Genomic DNA, 23742 nt, shown 5'->3' on the forward strand with positions numbered 1-23742 from the left:
GTCACATGACGCGCGGCCATGTTGGCTGCAGCGCGCCAAAATTTGAATCTTGAAAAGCGCCAACTCTTATAAACAAACTTTACATTATTACTGTGCATTATTAACTAACTTGTGGCAATATTTGTTATAAATATTTATTTGCAGATAACAAAAATTATAATAATTTGTTAAAAATTTGTGTTACAGGGGAAAGAGGACAATATTTTCGAGTGCGACCGACAAACAGCTCTGTTCTCGAAGGTAACGAGGTGACAATACCTTGCGAAGTTGAAAACAGAGTGGGTATCGTGCAGTGGGTCAAAGATGGCTTCGCCTATGTCATTCAACCAAGTGAGTATTTAAGTATTCATTCAATTTTATAAATTAATTGAAAAGTTATAATAACGAAATGAGATATTGAATTTAGTCTTTTGGAATAGTATTTTAATTTTTGACGTACTTTTATTTAATTTTGAAATTATTAAATTGTAGAATGAGAAATTGGAATGAGGAATAAGAATTTGGTGGTTTCAAAATTCTAAGTAATTTGAGAATTTGGAAACATGGAAAGCTGGGAGAATTTTAGTGATTTATAAGAATGAGAATTTTTGAATTTATGAAATTTGGAAAAATGGGAAATTAGGGAGTTGCGAAATTAGGAAGTTGGGAAATTAGAGAGTTGGGAAATTATAAAGTTGGAAAATTAGAGAGTTGGAAATTTAGAGAGTTGGGAAATTAGAGAGTTGGGAAATTGAGAAGTTGGGAAATTAGGGAGATGGGAAATTAGAGAGATGGGAAATTAGGAAGTTGGGAAATTAGGTAATTGAGAAATTAGGAAGGTGGGGAATTAGGGAGTTGGGAAATTATGGAGTTGGGAAATTAGAATATTGGGAAATTAGAATGTTGGGAAATTAGAATGTTGGGAAATTAGAAAGTTGGGAATTAGCAAGTTAGAAAATTTAGAGGGCTGGGAAATTAGAGAGTTGGGACATTGGAAATTTGGGAAATTAGGGAGATGGGAAATTAGAGAGTTGGGAAATTAGGGAGTTGGGAAATTAGGGATTTGGGAAATTATAGAGCTGGGAAATTAGAATGTTGGGAAATTAGAAAGTTGGGAAATTAAAGAGTTGGGAAATTAGGAAGTTGGGAAGTTTAGAGGGCTGGGAAATTAGAGAGTTGGGACATTGGAAATTTGGGAAATTAGGGAGATGTGAAATTAGAGAGTTGGGAAATTAGGTAGTTAGGAAATTAAGGAGTTGGGAAATTAGGAATTTGGGAAACTAGAGAGCTGGGAAATTAACGAGTTGGGATTTTAGGGAATTGGGAAATTAAGAAATTCGGAAATTAAGGAAATGGGAAATTGGAGAATTGGGAAATTAAAGAATTAGGAAATTGAGTAATTGGGAAATTAAAACCCCAGGGAATTAGGAAACCAGGAAATCTAAAAACCCATAAATAAACAATTTTACAAACATAAAAATTTAGAAGTTTAAAAAATCACAAATCACAAAAATCTTCAAACTCACATAACAAATTTATATTGTTTGAAACATCATTTCTGTCTGTCTATCAATTGAATCAATTCCAACGACTAACAACGAATATCCGAACGCTTCGATTATTTCATCGTATCACTCGAACAGAGCAATTCCACGAACTTCGTCACATCGAGTTCTCGCAATAGCACCTACCAATTAACGTTCGTATCGATTTCAAGCAATTATCAAGTTTCTTGCTCTCCTCGGACGCTAAGTCGAGACTGTGAACGTAGATGCAGTAGAAACTCCCGTCCTTTGCGTTAACGGAATCTTTAGAAGTTCGTTTAGTGACTTCATCTTGGTCTCATTAAAACGAGGGCCATTAGTGGCTGTGACGTAAATGGAGTAGAACGATCTTAATATCCCGTACGATATTTTTGCCGGGGGATGATTTAATCTCATTTAGAGGACTGTACCGTGTGACGGCCGCGTCATTTTTCAACAAAAGTGTCTCGCGCGACCCACAAAAGCTACACCCTCGTCAGTGTCACTGCTTTCAGTAACTTGATTCACATTCGGTGGCTCAGGAGACACAAAAGAAGAATAATTAGACCCTTGACTATCGAAACCTTCATTAGACTCGTTTTTCAACACTCTTCACGACCTACATTCAACGGCTAACCGAAGTTGTGTGTTTTTTCTAGTTTTATCGGGGACGCGGTGAAATACTGTATATTTTTTGGTTAAATGGTCATTTGGTTCGTTGATTGTCGTGAAGATTATTTATAACTGTCGGGAAACACGATATTTGATAATAAAGAGTGCAGTAGTGCATTTAGTTTCGCGTAATTCGTCAGATAGGTTATGAGGCACGTACGCCATGAAAGCGCGCCAAGTTTGAATCGCAGTTTGAATTGTTCGGTCAAAACGCGTCGAAACAAGTAAAATAAAAGAAAGAAATTAATGAAATTGGAGTGACACGTAAATTGAGATGTTTATTTGAGATTAAATTAAAAAATAGTGGTAATAATAATATTCTTGAAATGTTAATATGAAATGAAGTATTGTGTTAATATAACAGGCGTATAAAATTATTTTTAATTTTTGTTAAGCTTATTTATTTAACAATTTCTTTATTTATTTTTTCATTCCTTTTACAATTTTTTTTTTATTAAAAAATGAAAATATTAAATCTCATCATTTTTAAGTTAATAAAATTTTAGTAATGTTTAAACATTTTAAATATTATGAAATATAACCTTGCAAATTTGAAAGTATAGAAATTTAAATATGAAAAAATTAGTTAATTTAGAGATTTTTAAACTTGAAAATTTGCATAAATAAAAATTTGAAAATCTGTAACATTAAAACATTGAGAAATTACAAATTTAAAGATATGTAAATTTAAATCTGAAAATTTCAAATTGATCATCCGAAAATATAATCAAAGGTACATAAAAAAATGTTCAGCTTCATTTGAAGAAAGCTTTCAAATATTTAAAGTACGAAATACTGCCGATGTCAAGTTAGTGTGCGAAATATGTCTGACAGTCGACGGACATTTTTCACTTGCTGACTTCTACATACATCTCTTCTCTTTTGCCTTCAAGACCACTTACATGTCAGTCAATCTTGATTCACAACATTTTAGTCTACCTTTTAATGCTCTTCTTGTTTGAGAAAATGTACGTTGTTGAAGTTTCTCTTGATGCTACTCGGATTAAAAGTGATGTGAAATGTGTTGTAACTTGTTTTCGTGATGCATAGTAAATAATGCAAGTTTTATTTTATGATTTATAGTATAACAATTTGTAAGATTTGAGATTTGAGAATTTTGGAATTTGGGAATTTAGGGACTTAGGGATTTAGGGATTTAGGGATTTAGGGATTTAGGGATTTAGGGATTTGGGAATTTGGGGATTTGGGGATTTGGGAATTTAGGGATTTGGGGATTTGGAAATTTGGGGATTTGGGAATTTGAGAATTTGGGGATTTGGGAATTTGGGAATTTAGGAATTTGGGGATTTGGGGATTTGGGAATTTAGGGATTTAGGGATTTGGGAATTTGGGAATTTGGGAATTTGGGTGTTAGGATTAGCTCCAGGAAAATAAACTGCAGTGCTGAGGTGAACGGAAAATACTTTAATAATATAAAAATGTCTTTACAAAATGCGCGGTGCTTCGTAGACGAAGGTAAAACTGTAACTGTAGGACAAAGCATCGTGATGCGTGTTCGGACGCGCATAGCGCAGTTCATTTGTTTTGTCCGTTACTTCCAACACTCCCCCTCAAAACAAGGATGTACGCTTATCGCTGATGTATACAATGTTTCGCTAATTAATTACTACAACGCATTTATTTACAATGTCGATCGTTATACATAAAAGACGCGGTACATTTCTGATGACGCGGGCCGGTTAAACCTTTTGTTAATACGTCCGCTATCTGATCGTTTGACGCTTTGTAAAAAACTTTTATTTCGCCGTCCTTTAATTTTTCTCTTACAAAGTGGTGTCTAATGTCTATATGTTTCGAACGGCTATGAAAAGTTGGGTTTTTGGCCAATTCGATAGTACTCTGATTGTCGTTGAATATCGGTACATGTTTCTGCTTAAAAATTCCTATGGCCTTTAAAAAACTTTGCAGATGCACTGCTTCTTTCGTCGATTCCGACAATGCCATGTACTCCGCTTCCATCGTGGAAAGCGCAACCGTGCGTTGTTTTCGCGATTCCCAGCTTACAGGTCCGCTGTTTAACAAAAATATAAATCCGGTGTATGACCTTCGATCGTGCAAACTCGACCCCCAATCGGCGTCTACGTAACCCCTTAATATACCGTCGCCTTTTTGGAATCGTATCCCGCGATCAATTGTTCCTTTTAAGTAACGTAGTACGCGTTTTGCCGCGATACAATGTTGTCGGTCATAGCACGAATTAAATTGGCTGAGACTGCTGGCCGCATGGGCTATGTCGGGGCGTGTGGCCGTAGCCAAGTACATAAGGGATCCGACGAGTTCCCTGTACGGAAAATTTTTAACGTCGGCGCTTTGTTTTTCGCATTTGGTTAGTTTCTGGGAAGGATCAATCGGTGACGTCACGGGATTCGAATTTAACATGCCGAATTTTTCTAAAACTCTTTTCGTGTACGCGCTTTGCCGCATTTTTATTTCCGTACCGTTGTGCTCAAATTCGATACCCAAACAATGTCCGATCTTCCCTAAATCCGTCATTTCGAATTTTTGCATGAGTTGTTTCTTAATGCGTTCTAACCATTTAAAATCTTTCGCGGCTATTACTATATCGTCTACATATACGGCAAGAACGAGAAATTGCTCCCCCTTTCGCAATATATACACGCATGGATCAGCATGGAGGGGGACGAAATCCATGTTTCGCAATTCTTCGTCGAGGCGTTTATTCCATTGCCTACCCGCTTGTTTCAAACCGTATAAAGCCTTTTTTATTTTACATACTTTATCGCCGCTCGATAATTCGTTTAGCATTTTTCGCGCCTTATCACTATATTCTACGGGTCCGTCCGATATGATGTCGCGCAACGCGTCAGGGAGAATGTCCGGAATCGTCATGAAAATATCTTTATCGACTTCTCCATTCAAGTACGCAGTTGACACGTCCAATTGATGGACTTGCATATCGTATTCGACGGCTAGAGCTATTATCAATCGTATCGAGCTCAATCTCGTAACGGGCGCGTGCGTTTCTTCGTAATCTAAACCCGGGCGCTGAGCAAAACCGCGTGCGACTAAACGCGCCTTCCTCCGCGTCACCTGTCCGTCGGTGTTTATTTTGTCGCGGAGAACCATGCGACACCCAATGACTTCGCGATCACGAGGGCGTTCAACGATCTCCCATACGTCGTTCTTTAACATCGCCGCTATTTCTTCCCGAATCGCGACACGCCACTCCGTTTTATCCGGGCCGGAAAGCGCGGTTTGCAGCGGTATCTCGGCCATACCAGCTGATTCCGTCGGATGCGAAGATACGGCGTCTTCGAATAATTCGTTCTCTCCTTCAGATTGAGAATCACTTTGAATATCGTTTTGAGTTTCGACCGTACCGCGTACTTTTCTCGGCCTACCACGGCTCCCGGTCCGGATAATTCGTGGCCTACCTACCCGGTACCTGACTTCGTTCACGCGTGTCGGAATAGAATCGGACTGTTGCGAAGGATTTATGGGCACTTCAACGATACTATTCTCGCGATCGATTGTTTGACTATCGTTTCTCAACTGATCCCTGCTTTCCATGACTTTCGAGGTTGTTTTATCATTTTGAATATCTATCTCTACATTATTTTCGGAATACGAATTCTCGTTTCTCGCTCGCTCTTCGCAATTTATTTTCAGTGGCCCTTTTAACGTCTCGTCTGCCGATTTTACATCTCGAGATATATCGACGCGGTTCTCGTCGGGAAGCCATATTCTAAAACCCTTTGTTTCATCCGAATAACCGAGGAATATTCCCTCTTGCGCGCGCGGTTCGAATTTCGACTTTTGACGGTCTCGAACTCGGGTTATGACCTTTGAACCAAAAACCTTGAAATACGACGCGTCCGGTACTTTACGTGTCCATCGATAATAAGCGTTGTCGCCGTCGAGAGCGCGAGACGGTAATCTATTACGCGTATAATTCGCGTTCGCTATCGCCTCAGCCCAAAATCGCTTCGACAGTCCCGCCTGGAGAAGTAAACATCGCGCCGTTTCAACTAATGTTCGATTTTTACGCTCGGCTACACCGTTTTGTTGAGGCGTGTGCGTTACGGTCAATCGTCTTTTAATGCCGCACGAATTTAGGTATTCGTTAAACTCATTACTGAGAAACTCGCGACCATTATCAGACTGCAAATACTTTATTCGCGCGCCTGTTTGATTTTCAGCGAAATTTTTAAACTTTTTAAAAACAGATAACGCTTCGCTCTTTTGTTTCAAGAAAAAGACTTCGCACCATCGCGTATAATCATCAATGAATAATATAAAATATTTCGCGCCGCCGATCGATTCGACGCTCATCGGTCCGCATATATCGGTATGAACTATCTCGAGAACACCTACGGCACGGTTCGAACTTTTTGGGAACGGTAATCTTGTCATTTTTGATCGCAAACAGATATCGCAAGTAGGTAGTTTTTCGTCTTTTCCGAAGGAAACGCCGCGTATACTTTTATCGCGATTTATTTTTCGCAAACTTTCCTCGTTAACGTGACCGAGACGCCGATGCCACAATTCCATATCATTTACCGTTTTTAAATTTGCATTGCTCACAAAAAACGCGGATTGTGCATAATATAAATTATCGCGTCGGTCAGCGGTGAAAATTGTTTCCCCGTCGGGCGCAAACACGGTGGCGTTATGCTTTCTAAACAGAACACTGCATCCCTTATCGGTAATTTTCGCGACCGACATAAGGTTCATGCGAAGGTCGGGAACGAACAACGCGTCGCGGAGTTCTATAGTTTTTCGCGAATTCGAGTCTTTTATGGATAATCGCACTGTACCTTGACCTTCCACCTGTGTTGATGCACTGCTAGCGAGGTTTAACGTATCGCACGTTGACGTTTTCATCTCGACGAAAGAAGACGCGTCGCCGCTCATGTGGGATGAACAGCCGCTGTCGAGACACCATTTCCCTTCTGTACCCTTTTCGCGAATGCGTTGGTCGGCCTGGAAAGCGACTTCCTTCGCTCCTGGTGCACTGCTACTGGAAAAATCTTCTTTAGCCATTCCTGCAGTTGACTGCCGTTGCCCGCGGAACAGTCCGCGGCATTCCGAAACTCGATGTCCTATCTTTTTACAGCGGAAACAACGTAGTTTTTCCTTCGGGTTTTTATTCGGCTCTTCTGTTGCGGTATCATGGCGCTTCCATTGCGCTGTGTTTGACCTGTCCGGCTTGGTCAATTTTCTTACCCACATCGCGCTATCACTCGACTCTTTTGCTTTATCGGTTCGCGCAGCGCTCTCTTCTAAAATTTTTATTTTAAGCGCTTCGGGCGTCGGATATTCATCTCGGGATTCGATGGCCACCCGAAAATTTTCGAACGAACCGGGTAAACTGTACAGCAGAAGAACGGCGAGCATATCCGGGTTGATTTTAACCTCCATGTCTTCTAATTTGTCGACCGCGTCAAAGAAAGAGTTCATATGCGATCTCACGTCGTCGCCTTCTGCCATTTTTCGCAAAGCAAGCTGCTTCAATAGCGTCGCTTTTCGCGCCGGACCTTTCGACTGGTAAATACCTTCTAATTTCTTCCAGATCTCGTTCGATGTCTTGCAATTTTTAATTTGTTTAATTTCGGACGGGCTAATTGCTAATATCAAATCGGATCTTGCCTTTGCGTCCGCTTCGTCCCATTGTGTTGCCGCTTCGCCCTGAGTTACGTCGGGTCGTATTTTATTGCCATTAACGTACTTCCAGTTGTCGTTTTTTATCAGTAGAGCTTCCACTTGAATTTTCCACGTGTCGTAATTGTCTTTTCCGAGTGGTTCGATGCGCACTGAAGTTGAGGAACTCATCTTGACAAAAACTTTAACTTTTCACAACTTTTCACACTCACTGCACTATCGCGAATTAAATTCGTCGTACTAAAAAATGTTCGTTTAATTTTCCACACGCGACCAGAATGTGTCTGGGCCCATAACCTGTTAGGATTAGCTCCAGGAAAATAAACTGCAGTGCTGAGGTGAACGGAAAATACTTTAATAATATAAAAATGTCTTTACAAAATGCGCGGTGCTTCGTAGACGAAGGTAAAACTGTAACTGTAGGACAAAGCATCGTGATGCGTGTTCGGACGCGCATAGCGCAGTTCATTTGTTTTGTCCGTTACTTCCAACATTGGGAATTTGGGAATTGGGAATTTAGAGATTTAGGGATTTAGGAATTTAGGGATTTGGGGATTTGGGAATTTAGGGATTTGGGGATTTGGAAATTTGGGGATTTGGGAATTTGGGAATTTGGGGATTTGGGAATTTGGGAATTTAGGAATTTGGGGATTTGGGGATTTGGGAATTTAGGGATTTAGGGATTTGGGAATTTGGGAATTTGGGAATTTGGGAATTGGGAATTTAGAGATTTGGGAATTTAGGAATTTGGGAATTTAGGGATTTGAGAATTTAGAAATTTAGAAATTTAAGGATTTGGGAATTTAGGGATTTGGGAATTTGGGAATTTGGGAATTTGGGAATTTGGGAATTTGGTAATTGGGAATTTAGAGATTTGGGAATTTAGGGATTTGGGAATTTAGAGATTTGGGAATTTAGGAATTTGGGGTTTCGAGATTTGGGGATTTAGGGATATGGGAATTTAAGAATTTGGGAATTTAGGGATTTGCGAATTTAGGGATTTGGGAATTTAGGGATTTGGGAATTTGGGGATTTGGGAATTTGGGGATTTGGGAATTTAGGGATTTAGGGATTTGGGAATTTGGGAATTTGGGAATTTGGGAATTTGGGAATTTGGGAATTGGGAATTTAGAGATTTGGGAATTTAGGGATTTGAGAATTTAGGAATTTAGAAATTTAAGGATTTGGGAATTTAGGGATTTGGGAATTTGGGGATTTGGAAATTTGGGAATTTGGGAATTTGGGAATTTGGGAATTTGGGAATTTAGGGATTTGGGAATTTGGGAATTTGGGAATTTGAGAATTGGGAATTTGAGAATTGGGAATTTAGAGATTTGGGAATTTAGGGATTTGGGAATTTAGTGATTTGGGAATTTATGGATTTGGAAATTTAGAGATATGGGAATTTAGGAATTTGGGGATTTAACGATTTTGGGATTTCGAGATTTGGAGATTTAGGGATATGGGGATGCTGGAGTTTAAAGACATGGGAATTTGGAAATTCAAGGATTTGGGGATATGGGGATTTAGGGATATGGAGATTTGTAGATTTAGGAATTTAAAAAGTTGGAGATTTGAAAACATTTTAAATTTAGAAAATATGGAGATTTGAAGATATGGGAATTCTAGAGTATGAGTATATAGATATTTGGAGACTTAAGGATTCTAAATTTGGTGATTTGGAAATTTATGGATTTAATGAACCTACAAATTCGGAAATTTATGGATTGCAAAATTTAGGAATTTGGGGACTTGAGAATGTGGGAATTAACCCTATATAGTTATATTATTCATTATATAAAAATGACATCAGAAATCTATTAACTGCTCTTATAATTAGACACTCTCAATATATTACCGATAAACCACATTTGGGACTTGAGAATGTGGGAATCAATCCTATATAGTCATATTACTCCTTGTATGGAAAAATGACATCAGAAAGCTATTGACTGTTCTTATAATTAGACAAACTCTCAATATATTGCCGATAAACCACATTTGGGACTTGAGAGTGTGGGAATCAATCCTATGTAGTCATATTACTCCTTGTATGGAAAAATGACATCAGAAAGCTATTGACTGCTCTTATAATTAGACAAACTCTCAATATATTGCCGATAAACCACATTTGGGACTTGAGAATGTGGGAATCAACCCTATGTAGTCATATTACTCCCTGTATAGAAAAATGACATCAGAAAGCTATTGACTGCTCTTACTAGACAAACTCTCAATATATTGCCAAAAGACCACATTCGTCAAAATTGAAATTAAACGTAAAAATTTTTTATATTGAAAACATTCAATATGTAAAAACAGGGAAATTTAGAAATATAGAGATTAAAATTGAAAATATTTAATATGAAAAACTAAGGAAATTTAAAACTTACATGAAATGTAATATTTATAATATATATTTTCGTATAATTTCAGACGGAGAAATAGTTGGACATCCTCGGCTACGATTAATCGGAGACCAGAACGCCGGTATTTATAACCTGAGGATCACGGACGCTTCTTTGACCGACGATGGAGAATATCAGTGCCAAGTTGGTCCATATGTACGGATTAAACCGATTCGAGCCAATGCTCATCTCACCGTTATCTGTAAGTACTCGACAGATTTTCTTTTTTACTATTCACATATCTATCCTTGATAGAAATCAAGTTTTATTCCCTTTTGCTGAAAAATTGGCAAACACGAAAAATGCAGGTAGTTAAATTAGTTGCGCAGGTGAAAAAAACCGAAAGAAAATACTGGAATACTTTTTAAAGACTTTTTTTTTAATTAGGGGAACTTTAATGAGGTTTCAGGAAAATTTTATAAAAAATTTCACAGAAATATGTAAATTTAAAAATAAAAATTTTTTACTTAAAATCTTTGTAGAAAATTTTTGTCAAAATATTTCTAACAAATTATAAGAAAGTATGTATATATACATTTTTAGAAAATTTGAACAAATTTTTTAAAAAAATTACATTTCTACAAAATTTAAAAAATTTGTTAAAAATTACACTTCTAGAAAATTTAAAAAAGTTGTTAAAAAATTAAATTTCTGGAAAATTGAACAAATTTGTTAAAAATATTAAAAAAAAAAATGTATGTTCATTTGTAGAAAATTTTTCAAAAGAATCTATGCATTTCTATAAAAATTGACAAAAATTTATTGGCTGCTTCTGAAAAAAGATAAAATTATAAATTTTTATAAAAAACACAATTTATAGTGAATTTTATAAATTATAAAACAAAAATTCTTAACTTCGAAATCTTGTCAATTTACAAATTAACAATTCATCAAATCATTCAAGAGTGACCTGAAAAAATTGACCTTCAGAAAAATATAAATAAAATTTTCTAATTAAAATAAATTTTTAAAACTGCCCAAATGAACTAAATTAAATTTGTACAAAAAATATCAATCTTCCTCAAAGATTAAATTCTGACAAATGAAACAATTTAAATATTGACCGCGACGCAGATCAACATAATTTGAATTAAGAGATGCTTTTGCATAATTAAAAAGTTCCTTTCATTTCCTGAAAGACGTTCCTCTTTCCCCTTATATAATTGTCATTTTTTTCTTGAAGGACGATCTTGAAAGCATATTTCCTTGGAGAGTATTCTTTTCTTGGACACTTCCTGTTTCAGGTATACTGAGAATCTTGTTAAATTTTTGTCTACTTCGGAAACATTATGAATTTGTATAAAAGATATGAAATGAGTGTTTTATTGGTTCATGTATTTTTATGGTTCATGCATTCTGATCGGTTTCAAGTTTGGGACTATGCGATCCCAATTGTATGTGGGTTTAAAATAGATTTATTTAAACAATTTTGTTGAGGAAAAATATTGTGGGTTTTTGAAAATTATTTTTGCGAAATTTTTTGTTAGGATTTCAATTTGATTTTAGGTTTTTAAATATTGAATATTGAATGATAGGTGTTTGATGTTGAATAATAAATGGTAAATAGCCAATGGGAGATTAGGGAATTGGGAAATTAGGGAAGTGGGAAATTAGGAAGTTGGGAAATTAGAGAGTTGGGAAATTAGGGATCGGGGAATTTGGAAATTGAATAATTAGGGTATTGGAAAATTAGGAAATTGGGAAACTAGGAATTTGGATAATTGAGAAACTGGGAAATTAGGAAAATGGGAAATTAAGGAATTGGGAAGTTTGAAAATTTGGAAATTAGGGAATTGGGAAATTCGAGAGTTGGGAAATTAGGGATCGGGGAATTAGGGAATTGAAAAATTAGGGTATTAGGAAATTAGGAAATTGGGAAACTAGGAATTTGGATAATTGAGAAACTGGGAAATTAGGGAAATGGAAAATTAAGAAATTGGGAAGTTTGAAAATTTGGAAATTAGGGAATTGGGAAATTAGAAAGTTGGGAAATTAGGGATCGGGGAATTAGGAAATTGAAAAATTAGGGTATTGGAAAATTAGGAAATTGGGAAACTAGGAATTTGGATAATTGAGAAACTGGGAAATTAGGAAAATGGGAAATTAAGGAATTGGGAAGTTTGAAAATTTGGAAATTAGGGAATTGGGAAATGTGAGAATTGGGAAATTAGAGAATTAGGAAATTAGGGAACTGGGAAATTAAAGATTTGGGGATTTGTAAATTTGAGAGCTTGAAAATACAGAAATACAAATTGCAAAGAATGAAAAATTTAGAAGCTTGAAAATGCAAAGATTAAAAAATTTGAAAATATAAAAATTTTTGAAACTTGACACCTCAAAAAATTAAAGCTTAAAGGAAAAGAATTGGCTGACCATACGCTGACTAATACTACTGAATTTCATAAAAATTTTTCTTTGCGGAAATTAGAGTTGGGAAATTAGAGAGTTGGGAAATCAGCGAGTCGGGAAATTAGAGAATTAGGAAATTAGCTAGTGAGGAAAGTAGAGAATTGGGAACTTAGAGAGTTGGGAAATTAGTGAATTGGGAAATTAGCGAGTGGAAAAATAAGAAGTTGGGAAAGTAGAGAGATAGGAAATTAGCAAATTGGGAAATTATCGAGTTGGAAAATTAGATAGTTGGGAAATTAGGAACTTGGGAAAGTAGAGAGTTGGGAAATTAGCGAGCTGTGAAATTAGAGAGTTGTGAAATTAGCGAGTGAGGAAACTAGCGAGTTGGGAAATTAGCGAGTGGGGAAAGTAGAGAATTGGGAAATTAGAGAGTTGGGAAATCAGTGAGTTGGAAAATTAGGAAGTTGGGAAAGTAGAGAATTCGGAAATTAGAGAGTTGCGAAATTAGCGAATTGGGAAATTAGCGAGATGGGAAGTTAGAGAGTTAGGAAATCAACGAGTTGGGAAATTGGGAAGTTGGGAAAGTAGAGAGATGGGAAATTAGCAAATTGAGAAATTATCGAGTTGGGAAATTCGAGTGTTGGGAAATTAGCGAGTTGCGAAATGGGCGAGTTGGGAAATTAGGAAGTTGAGAAAGTGGAGAATTGGGAAATTATGGAATTGGGGAATTACGGAATTGGAGAATTACGGAATTGGGAAATCAGGGAATCGTGAAAGTAGAAACTGAGGAAATTAGGGAAAATACTAATAATTCTATGAGTAAATATCAATATTAATAACATCACTAATATTGCAATATTAATAATATTAATAATAAAACAGCCTATGAATAAATGATTTAACAGCGTCAATTATATACAAATCCTCTACTAATACGTAACATATTTCCGACATTATATAACCCCTTATATTACAAATAATTATATAACAAACAACGCATTATATGCATTATCATTTTTATTATCCTACCATTTACATCTGCTACTTCCCCAAAAAATCCGATTTCCCGCACAGGCCCTCCGTCCATAAAAAAACACAGCCGATTCGCCTTATTGTTTCGAAAAATTACAGTTTCGACTGAACAATGCGCGCGAGTTACAATCGTTCTCCGGCCGCGAAAATTATTCGTGTTCTCTTTATTTTTTTTTAAAGGTGTCAAACCATCGCGACGAAAAGTATCGTCAGTAATTTTATATCTATTCGTGTAACGACCATCAAACTGTCGCTTCGTTTTTCGCGCGAAACAATGGACGGAAAAATCACGGAGATAGAAAACACGGCGGAATCTCGATCATTCGGAGAAAATAGTGGAAAACGTCTTTCGCGTTCGCTACGGAATACAAGCGTTGCATTTTATCAGAGAAATTCTTTGCCCGTCGTTAAAAATCATTCGTACAGTTTCGTTCGAAAATTTCCGAGGTTTTTACGGTGGAAAATTCTTCAGGTTCAATTTTGAGAGAAATATTAGAAATTCGCAGCAGTGAGACTTTTAAAAACGGGTGATATCAAGTATGTGCATAGAGCAATGAAAGATGTACTAAGAATTTTGATCATTTTCGGAAATTAAAATATTTTTTGAAATTATTAGAAGATACTTAAATAACTATTGTGTTGATTTTAATGAGGTTAGAAGCTTAATAAAAAAATCAAATATAGTGGAAGACTTAATACAAGTATCTGTTATTGTATAATAACATTAATCGATGTTATATCCTACTCCTCCCGCCGTTATTAACGTCATTATAATCATCATTATTATTATTATCATTATTATCATTATTATTATTATTATTATTATTATTATTATCATCATTACTATTATTATTATTATTATGCGTATTTACTGTAACCATTTCATTATAAGCAAGTAGCATAAGAATAACTTCATGATAAGAATGTGCAAGAACAGCACAGTCCTATTCCCACAGTCCAACTGTCCTTTCCTGCTTACCTACCCGGAATCTCCCTTCCCTTCAAACCAAGACTCCTAACCCTGATCCAGACCGAACGAAGAGGCGACACTCTCGTAAAGTACTCCTTTCCAAACAGTTCGTAAAATATACGTTTTTATACTCAGCATTTTATAATCATTAAGTTAATTTCCCTTGCACCTCTTGAAATCGGGACTAGGACCCAACGTTATTCCCTCGCGGTTGTATTCCACCCACTATTTCGGCGGGGATATAACATCGATGTTTATTATTGTATAATAATAATAATATTACGATAGTGTTATTACAAAATAATATTAACAAAAAATACCTGTTACTATATGATAAGAATAATGAATTTGGAAATTTGGGATAGTGGAAAGTTGGAAGACTTGAAAAATTGAAAATTGAAGAACTGAATAATTGAATAATTGAATAATTGAATAATTGAATAATTGAAGAATCGAAGAATTGAAGAATTGAAGAATTGAAGAATTGAAGAATTGAAGAATTGAAGAATTGAAGAATTGAAGAATTGAAAAATTGAAAAATTGAAGAATTGAGGAACTGAAGAATTGTAGTATTGGAGAATTAGAGAATTGGAGAATTAGAGAATTAGAGAATTAGAGAATAAGAGAATTTGAGAATTTGAGAATTAGAGAATTAGAGAATTAAAGAATTGAAGAACTGAAGAATTGAGGAATAGAAAAATTGAAGAATTGAAGAATTGAAGAATTGAAGAATTGAAGAATTGAAGAATCGAAGAATTGAAGAATTGAAAAATTGAAGAATTGAAGAATTGAAGAATTGAGGAACTGAAGAATTGTAGTATTGGAGAATTAGAGAATTGGAGAATTAGAGAATTAGAGAATTAGAGAATAAGAGAATTTGAGAATTTGAGAATTAGAGAATTAGAGAATTAGAGAATTAAAGAATTGAAGAACTGAAGAATTGAGGAATAGAAAAATTGAAAAATTGAAAAATTGAAGAATTGAAGAATTGAAGAATTGAAGAATTGAAGAATTGAAGAATTGAAGAATTGAAGAATTGAAGAATTGAAGAATTGAAGAATTGAAGAATTGAAGAATTGAAAAATTGAAGAATTGAAGAATTGAAGACCTGAAGAACTGGCGAATTGAAGAATTGAAGAATTGAAGGATTGATTTATGGGAAAATCGCAGATTCCTAGGTACCTGAAAAATCGAAAAACTGGAGAACTGAAAAATTAGGAAACGAAAAATCTGAATACTGAAAAGTTGAAAAGTAGGAAAATTGGAAAAATTGGAGAACTTAACATTAAAAAATACAGAAACCTAGAAATCCGGGAAACAAACTTGAAAGCTTGAAACCCTATTTTGCTATTTGAAAATTCCAAAATTCCTGTACCAATTAATTCAAATATCCATTTCCTAACTCCAAAAAGACTCTACCCCGCCGAAACTGTAAATCTAAAAATTCCTCCAAACAAAACTTCTCCATCCAATATCCAAGAACTATTTACCGACGAATATAATTACCGTATAAAATGCATCGAGCAAACCGGCATCGCAATTACTTAAAAATCCGCAATTAACCGATTACATAAAAAGCGGAAAATATTTTTGAAAAGCCAGAAGGAGATTTATCTTTGTTCCAGCGGTAAAGGATTAACGCTAATTAAGGCTGGCTAAACGAACCACCACAAAAGGATGTTTAAAAATAAGAGAGCTCCTTAAAGCACCGTCGAGCTCGGCAATTTCAATGCTTTGTGCATAAGTTGAACACAGAGAACAATGGCGTTCTCGGTGCATTATTAAGAACACTTGAACGAATCTAACCGGAATAGTTGGCGCGAACTTTGAAAGTTCGATACAATCGAGTGCGGGACTGCGGGCGTCGATGCGGTCAACTTCCCGCGTTAACAAAGACATTCCCCTCGAACTTATCCGGAAGTCGTTGGCAAAGGTGGTAAACCGTGATTAGCGGTGACCTGGCGTAAATCTTCCGGAGTAACTAGTTCACGAGTTTAGAAAATGTCTTCCTCCGTGTATACCGTGTCATGAACATCGACGTTCAAAATTTTCTTTGGAGTTACAAAGACAATACACTTTTATAATAATCTCGTTAGTATCGATATAAGTGAATATTTTGTTCATGGTAATGTCAACGAGAAATGGTACGAAAATTTAGAAACGGAAAGCTGGAAGAAGTTTAGAGGTTCAGTGATTTATAAAGATAAGAATTTAGGAAATTAGGAAATTAAGAATTGGTAAATTGGGAAGTTGGGGAATTAGAAAGTTGAGATATTAGAAGATTGGGAAATTAGGGAGTTGGAAAATTAGAGAATTGAGATATTAAGAAAATGGGAAATTAAGGAATTAGGAAATCAGGGAATTGGAACATTAGGGAATGGGGAAATTTGGGAGTAGAGAAGTTAAGGAATTGGGAAATTATGGAATTGGGGAATTTGGGAATGGAGAAATTATGGAATTGATGAATTATAGAATTGGGAAATTAGGGAATTGGGAAAATATGGGATTGGGGAATTATGGAATTGGTAAATTATGGAATTGGTGAATCATGGAATTGGGAAATTACGGAACTGGGGAATTATGGAATTGGGGAATTATGGAATTGAGAAATTAGTGAATTGATAAATTACGGAATTGGTGATATATGGAATTGGGGAATTATGGAATTGAGAAATTATGGAATTGGTGAATTATAGAATTGGGAAATTAGGGAATTGGGAAAATATGGAATTGGGGAATTATGGAATTGGTAAATTATGGAATTGGTGAATTATGGAATTGGGAAATTACGGAACTGGGGAATTATGGAATTGGGGAATTATGGAATTGAGAAATTAGTGAATTGGTAAATTACGGAATTGGTGATATATGGAATTGGGGAATTATGGAATTGAGAAATTATGGAATTGGTGAATTATGAAATTGGTGAATTATGGAATTGGGGAATTAGGGAATGGAGAAATTATAGAATTGGGGAATTATGGAATTGGGAAATTAGGGAATTGGGAAATTATGGAATTGGGAAAATATGGAATTGGGGAATTATGGAGTTGGGGAATTATGGAGTTGGTAAATTATGGAATTAGTGAATTATGGAATTGGGAAATAACGGAACTGGAGAATTATGGAATTGGGAAATTAGTGAATTGGTAAATTACGGAATTGGTGATATATGGAATTGGGGAATTATGGAATTGAGAAATTATGGAATTGGTGAATTATGGAATTGGGAAATTATGGAATTGGAAATTTATGGAATTGAAGAAATTATAGAATTGGGAAATTATGAGATTGTTGAATTATGGAACTGGGGAATGATGGAACTGGGAAATTATGGAATTGGGAAATTACGGAATTGGGGAATCAAAGAATTGGGAAATTAGGGAATTGGGAATTCATGGAACTGGTGAATTATGGAATTACTGCATTATGGAATTGGATGATTAAGGAATTGAGAAATTAAGAAATCGGGAAATTAGAAAATCAGGAAATTAGAGAATCGGGAAATTATAGAAAACTACTGTCCCTACATGCTCACACGCATGTACACCTTAGTTCATATTTAACCACCCGTTAATAATTACTCCGTGTCATACAATTTTACAAAACCTCTAACTGAAAACAGCCTATTGATCGAAATATATTTGGGTGGTGTGTGCGCCAGAAAGTCATTAATTCGCGATTTATCCACAATAAATGACGCAGTAAATTCGAACAGTGTCGAAGCATATGCGTCACGAATAAATGATGCAGATCGAGGTGTAAATATAATTAGTAAGTTAATATAAACCGTTCTATAGACTCCGAAAATTATTTCATTCGCTGACCAGGTAATTTGTTGCGTCGGCGGAATACCATTTTATTTAATCTGCTTCTTTAATTTTTGTCTTTGCAGGACCTTGAAGGTCATACAAATTATTGTCACGTGACGTTAAAAATATATATGAAATAACCTTGTTCAAGACTTCTATTAATAAAATATAAAAATTTATGGAAAACTGCGAATTTATTTAAAAAATGTTGTTGTTTACTTGTTCCTAGTAAAATATACTATAACTTCTTTCTCTTACATTTTTTAAAATTCCTATTAAATTCGGGGAAAGCTTGCAACCTAACCTAACCTCACTTTGTTATACAAATTTATAGTTCTACGTTATAGCTGTTTTATTTTGTTGGTTTACGTTGTTAGTCCACAATTATTATTATCTTCTTACGGTATACATATTATAAATAAATGAAAAGTCTCCCTAACCTAACCTAACCTCCATTTTGTCAGCTTACATTAAAGTCCCACAACTACTATTCTCTTTTCAGTGTACACACATAATAAATAAATAAAAAAAAACTTCTCCAAACTTCTCCTAACATAACCTAACCTCGCTTTGTCACATATTTCAGTGTCACATGTATTTCATTTTGTCAGCTTACATTAAAGTCCCACAACTACTTCTCTCTTTTCAATGTACACATAATAAATAAATAAAAACTTCCCCGATTATACAAAATGACTGAAAGAAACAGCCCCTCAAATTAAATAAATAATATCGCAACGCAAAAATTGCACTAAATTTAGTGTACGATCACGCGTTTGAGCACTCGCTCCGCAATATTCGAAACGGCTGAGAGAAAAAAAAAGGAGAGAAGAGAAATAAGGAATATCCTAAGGCGACGACGAGAACGGTTTCTCGCGAGCTTGAATCTCTTTCGAGACGTTCCTCGTCTATTTTCACCCTCTTCTTTTTTCCCGCAACGCCTACGGCCACGTGTACCCAGCACAAACAACGACAACGATGCTCGGTGGTCAACTGGTTTCCACGCTTTACGGAAACGACGACAGGGTTCACCGGAAGGTGAGTGACGCCCTGGCTAGTACAGTCGAGAGCAAATTTTCCCTAGGGAAAATGTAACGTTGTTCGTTATACATGGTGGATGGAAGGGAAATTGTCTCTTGTTGATTTTGGGGATGAGGATTGCACTTTTGAGGATGTAGCTTTTTGGAAAGGGTTGAGAATTGGGACGCTTGGGAATTTGGGGAATTTTAAATATGGGGATTTTGGGAGTTTGAGGGGTTAGAGTGTGGATCTAGGGATATAGGGATTTGGGAGTGTAGAAAGTTAGAGATGTAAAAATTTGTGGATGTTGGGATTTGAAGATTTAGAGATTTAGGGATTTTGGAATTTGGGTATTTAGGGATTTTGGAATTTGGGTATTTAGGGATTTTGGGATTTGGGAATTTTGGGATTTTGGGATTTGAGAATTTTTGGAGTTTGGGTATTTAGGAATTTTAAAACTTAAGTATTTAGGGATTTTTTGGTTTGAGAATTTAGGGAGTTTGGGGTTTGGGTATTTAAGAATTTTGGGATTTGGAAACTTAGGGATTTTAGGATTTGGGTATTTAGGGATTTTGTGACTTGAGTATTTAGGGTTTCTTGAGTTTGAGAATTTAGGAATTTCGGGGTTTGGGTATTTAGGGATTTTGTGACTTGAGTATTTAGGGTTTCTTGAGTTTGAGAATTTAGGAATTTCGGGGTTTGGGTATTTAAGGATTTAGGGATTTAGGGATTTCATGATGTATGGATTTTGGGATTTAGGAATTTAGGGATTTTGGGTTATAGGGATTTGGAAATTTAGGGAGTTTGGAATTTGGGGATTTTGGTGTTTGGGACTTTAAGGATTCTGAAATTTAGGGAGTTCGGAATTCAGGGATCTTGGGACCTGAAGATTTTGAGGTTTGGTGATTTGGGGATCTGAGTATTTGTGAATTTAGGAATTTGGTGATTTGCTGATTTGGGTATTTAAGGATTTAGGTATTTAGGGATTTCATGATGTATGGATTTTGGGATTTAGGAATTTAGGGATTTTGGGTTATAGGGATTTGGAAATTTAGGGAGTTTGGAATTTGGGGATTTTGGTGTTTGGGACTTTAAGGATTCTGAAATTTAGGGAGTTCGGAATTCAGGGATCTTGGGACCTGAAGATTTTGAGGTTTGGTGATTTGGGGATCTGAGTATTTGTGAATTTAGGAATTTGGTGATTTGCTGATTTGGGAATTTGAGGATTTAGGAATTTGGGAATTAAACAATTTGGGGATTTTGGAATTCAAAAATTAGGGACTTTCTTATAAATTTATAAATTTATAAGAAATTTAAAAATATATTATTATATTTATACATTTATAAATTTATAAATAATAATAATAATAGAATATTATAAATTTATAGATTTGGAAACGTAGAGGTTTAAACATTCGATGCTTGGAAATTTAGGAACTTAGAAATTTGGTAATTAAAAAATTGTCAAGTATAAATATATATGTCCCTATCGAAAGCATAAGCCACGTTGCACTCGAGTGTACTTTCACGAGACACTCTCGTTTCGCGTGAAATATTAAAGGCTTGTCTGCGAATAACCGCCTCCAGACGACGCTCGCGATATCCAGAGGGCGCCCGTTTCAATCGAGGATAGGGAAACGCCTCCTCGCTTCCGGTATAACCGATATCCCGTCTTTTGCGACACCGGACGAAGGAAGACTGGCGTGTAATCGTGGCGTCCTTTGATGCCGAGAACCGACGTGACGAGAAGGCAATCCTCTCCAGCTGATTCTCATGATTTGTATACTTGGAAATTTCGTGTTCTAGGAATTTTCTAGTTTCAAGTTTTGGATATTTGAAAAATTTCAACTTTGAGAGCTTTCAGGTTTTAAATTTTTTTATTTCAGTATTTTACAATCTTACAATTTTTTAATTTATTAATTTTTGAACTTATGTATTTTTACATTCCCGAATTTTCAATACCAATTTTTTAAATCTCTAAATTTTTTAGAGAATAAAAATTGTAGCCAACGTTCTCAATAACGCATAAAAAGAATTTGATCACAATCACCGATCAGTGTTATCTAATTTCGTCTTCGTCCTACAATCGACTGAATTTATTCCACGTCCCTGAACGGCGGAAGAAAATTCTCGGTAGAAAACTTTCGTGCTCTCCATAGAGTCCGTCCGGGTCCCTCCATGTGTTCTGACGTGGGCTACGTGCACCATAAACTTTGATGTTGCACCCATCATAAATGCATGTGTACGCGACGTATTACTACGTAGACGTACACGAACGTAATACTACGTGAACGTAGTAACGCGACACGAGGGTAGTCCGTACGTGAGCATTCGAAATCACGTGCACGGAACACGTGGCGACCCCGTAGCGTCTCCGTAAAACGGCACGGGGTCCACGTAGCCAACCCCGCGGAGCGTACGTGTTCGGAAAAAAGAATGGGGCGAAGTGAAGATCGCGGAAACAAGGGGAACGGAATAAGGATACGGGAAACTGATACGGGAGTGCGATCGACAGAAAGTCGGCCAGGAAACTACATCACCTTTCTACGGATAAATATTTTATGAGATTCAATCCGGTTGCCTTCTTTGTCCCCGGTGTGCTGTGTTCCTCCTTGTTCTCCTTTTGTCCCGCAGTGTGCGAGACAAGAGGTCCGGAAGTTTGAAACGCGTTGGAGGAAATAAACGAGGGGAAATCGAAAATGTTTTTCAACGATGTAACGGAGAACGATCAGATCTGCCCATTTAAATGGGGAATTTATGGGACTTTTGAAGTGACGGTAATGGCTTCGTGTTTAGGAGCCGTCTGACGGGCACCCTCGAGATCGGAAGTTGAATACCTTCGATCGATACAGGGTCCTCACAGTTTTGGTGTAATCGAAATGCGAATTTATAGGGAAAAAGAAATGGAAAATGTATGGTACAAGTTTTTATCATGAACATTTATTTATGAGTAAATACATGTATACTGTATTTTTGTACTCCTATAATACTATATTCTTATATTCTTGTATCCCTATATTACTATGTTACTATACTGTTATATTCCTATACCACTACATCACATTATCATCATATTACAGTACCATCACATTACTATATATTCTTATATTCACTTATATATCACTTTATATATCACTTATATTCTTGTATCGCTATAATTCTATATTCTTACATTCTTACATTTCTATATCCCTATATCACTGTATCACTATGTGACTACATTGCTGTATCACTATGTCACTGTATCACTACATTACTGTATCACTACATTACTGTATCACTACATTACTGTATCACTACGTCACTGTATCACTACGTCACTGTACCACTGCATTAGTGTATCACTACATTACTGTATCGCTATGTCACTGTATCACTACAGCACTGCATTATTGTATAACTATATCACTAGATGCTTAGTGATATAGTATCTCTAGTATAGCACCCAGAGTACAGTATACATATACTATCTCTTGTGTTATATGTATAAGTACTTATAATACTGATTTGATTCCAACGTTACCAAATACCTTGTTCACTATTTAATTACAAGTATGATAGAGTGATTATAAATTTCTACATTTGAAAAACTATATGGGTTTAAATACAGTAAGGCAATCCTAACAAATTTTTAATAATCCAATATCAATAATATTCTTCCATTTGATGAACCCTTTACATTCAAAAGGTGCCTCGCACTCATCATTTTTAATATAACAATTTACAATAGCTGTTTTTACTTAAACCTGTAGCATTATGCCAATGTATAAATATAATGAAACAGACAAGAGTGAGAATTAATAATAGAAAAATAATATGTAGTCATTTATTGGTTCTGTGTTATAGTGACCCGTTAATGGTTATAATTATTTCTTGAAGTGTGAACAGAATGAATGGAGGTTGCAAGTGGTGTCATGTGTTTTATAACACTAAAAGAATTTATCAAACTTCAATTAAATGTTTAAAGTTGCCAACAAAGCCTCTGGTAAGAGGTATTCTAAACACATTTTCATTAAACACGTAGCTACTTCTGCTGTAAACATAATTATCCTTGGCGAAATCGCCCGTAACTCAATATAATTGCACAGACACGGCGTTAATAACATTCTTAAACTTTATGTGGCCCGAAACGATATCGTAAGGCTATTAAAACACTCGTGCGACATCCGATCTTAATTAAAAAGCGTAGCACCGCCGGAAACCGAACTTAAACGATCTCATCCGAACCCCGCCGATCAAATCATCCGTAAGTTATTAACCGTTTGTAACCGCGGTTGAAAAGCGACGCCAGTCGATTCTTTTTCGTTTCGTTTGTCCATTATCGTCCCCGTGGG

General features: G+C 35.8%; 1 protein-coding gene across 5 annotated transcripts in view; it reads left to right on the forward strand.

Moving 5' to 3' along the window:
* The window catches only part of sns (sticks and stones), a 623114-nt gene that overhangs the window by 493407 nt on the left and 105965 nt on the right, over positions 1-23742 (forward strand). For all 5 annotated transcript variants that reach the window (XM_076537697.1, XM_076537699.1, XM_076537696.1 and 2 more), the window contains exons 2-3: positions 187-330; positions 10254-10427. In XM_076537697.1, coding sequence (XP_076393812.1) covers positions 187-330; positions 10254-10427 — 318 coding nt within the window. The remainder of the gene's footprint in view (positions 1-186; positions 331-10253; positions 10428-23742) is intronic.

The sequence above is a fragment of the Megachile rotundata genome, chromosome 11 (genome assembly GCF_050947335.1).
Source record: "Megachile rotundata isolate GNS110a chromosome 11, iyMegRotu1, whole genome shotgun sequence".
Taxonomy (NCBI): Eukaryota; Metazoa; Arthropoda; class Insecta; order Hymenoptera; family Megachilidae; genus Megachile; species Megachile rotundata.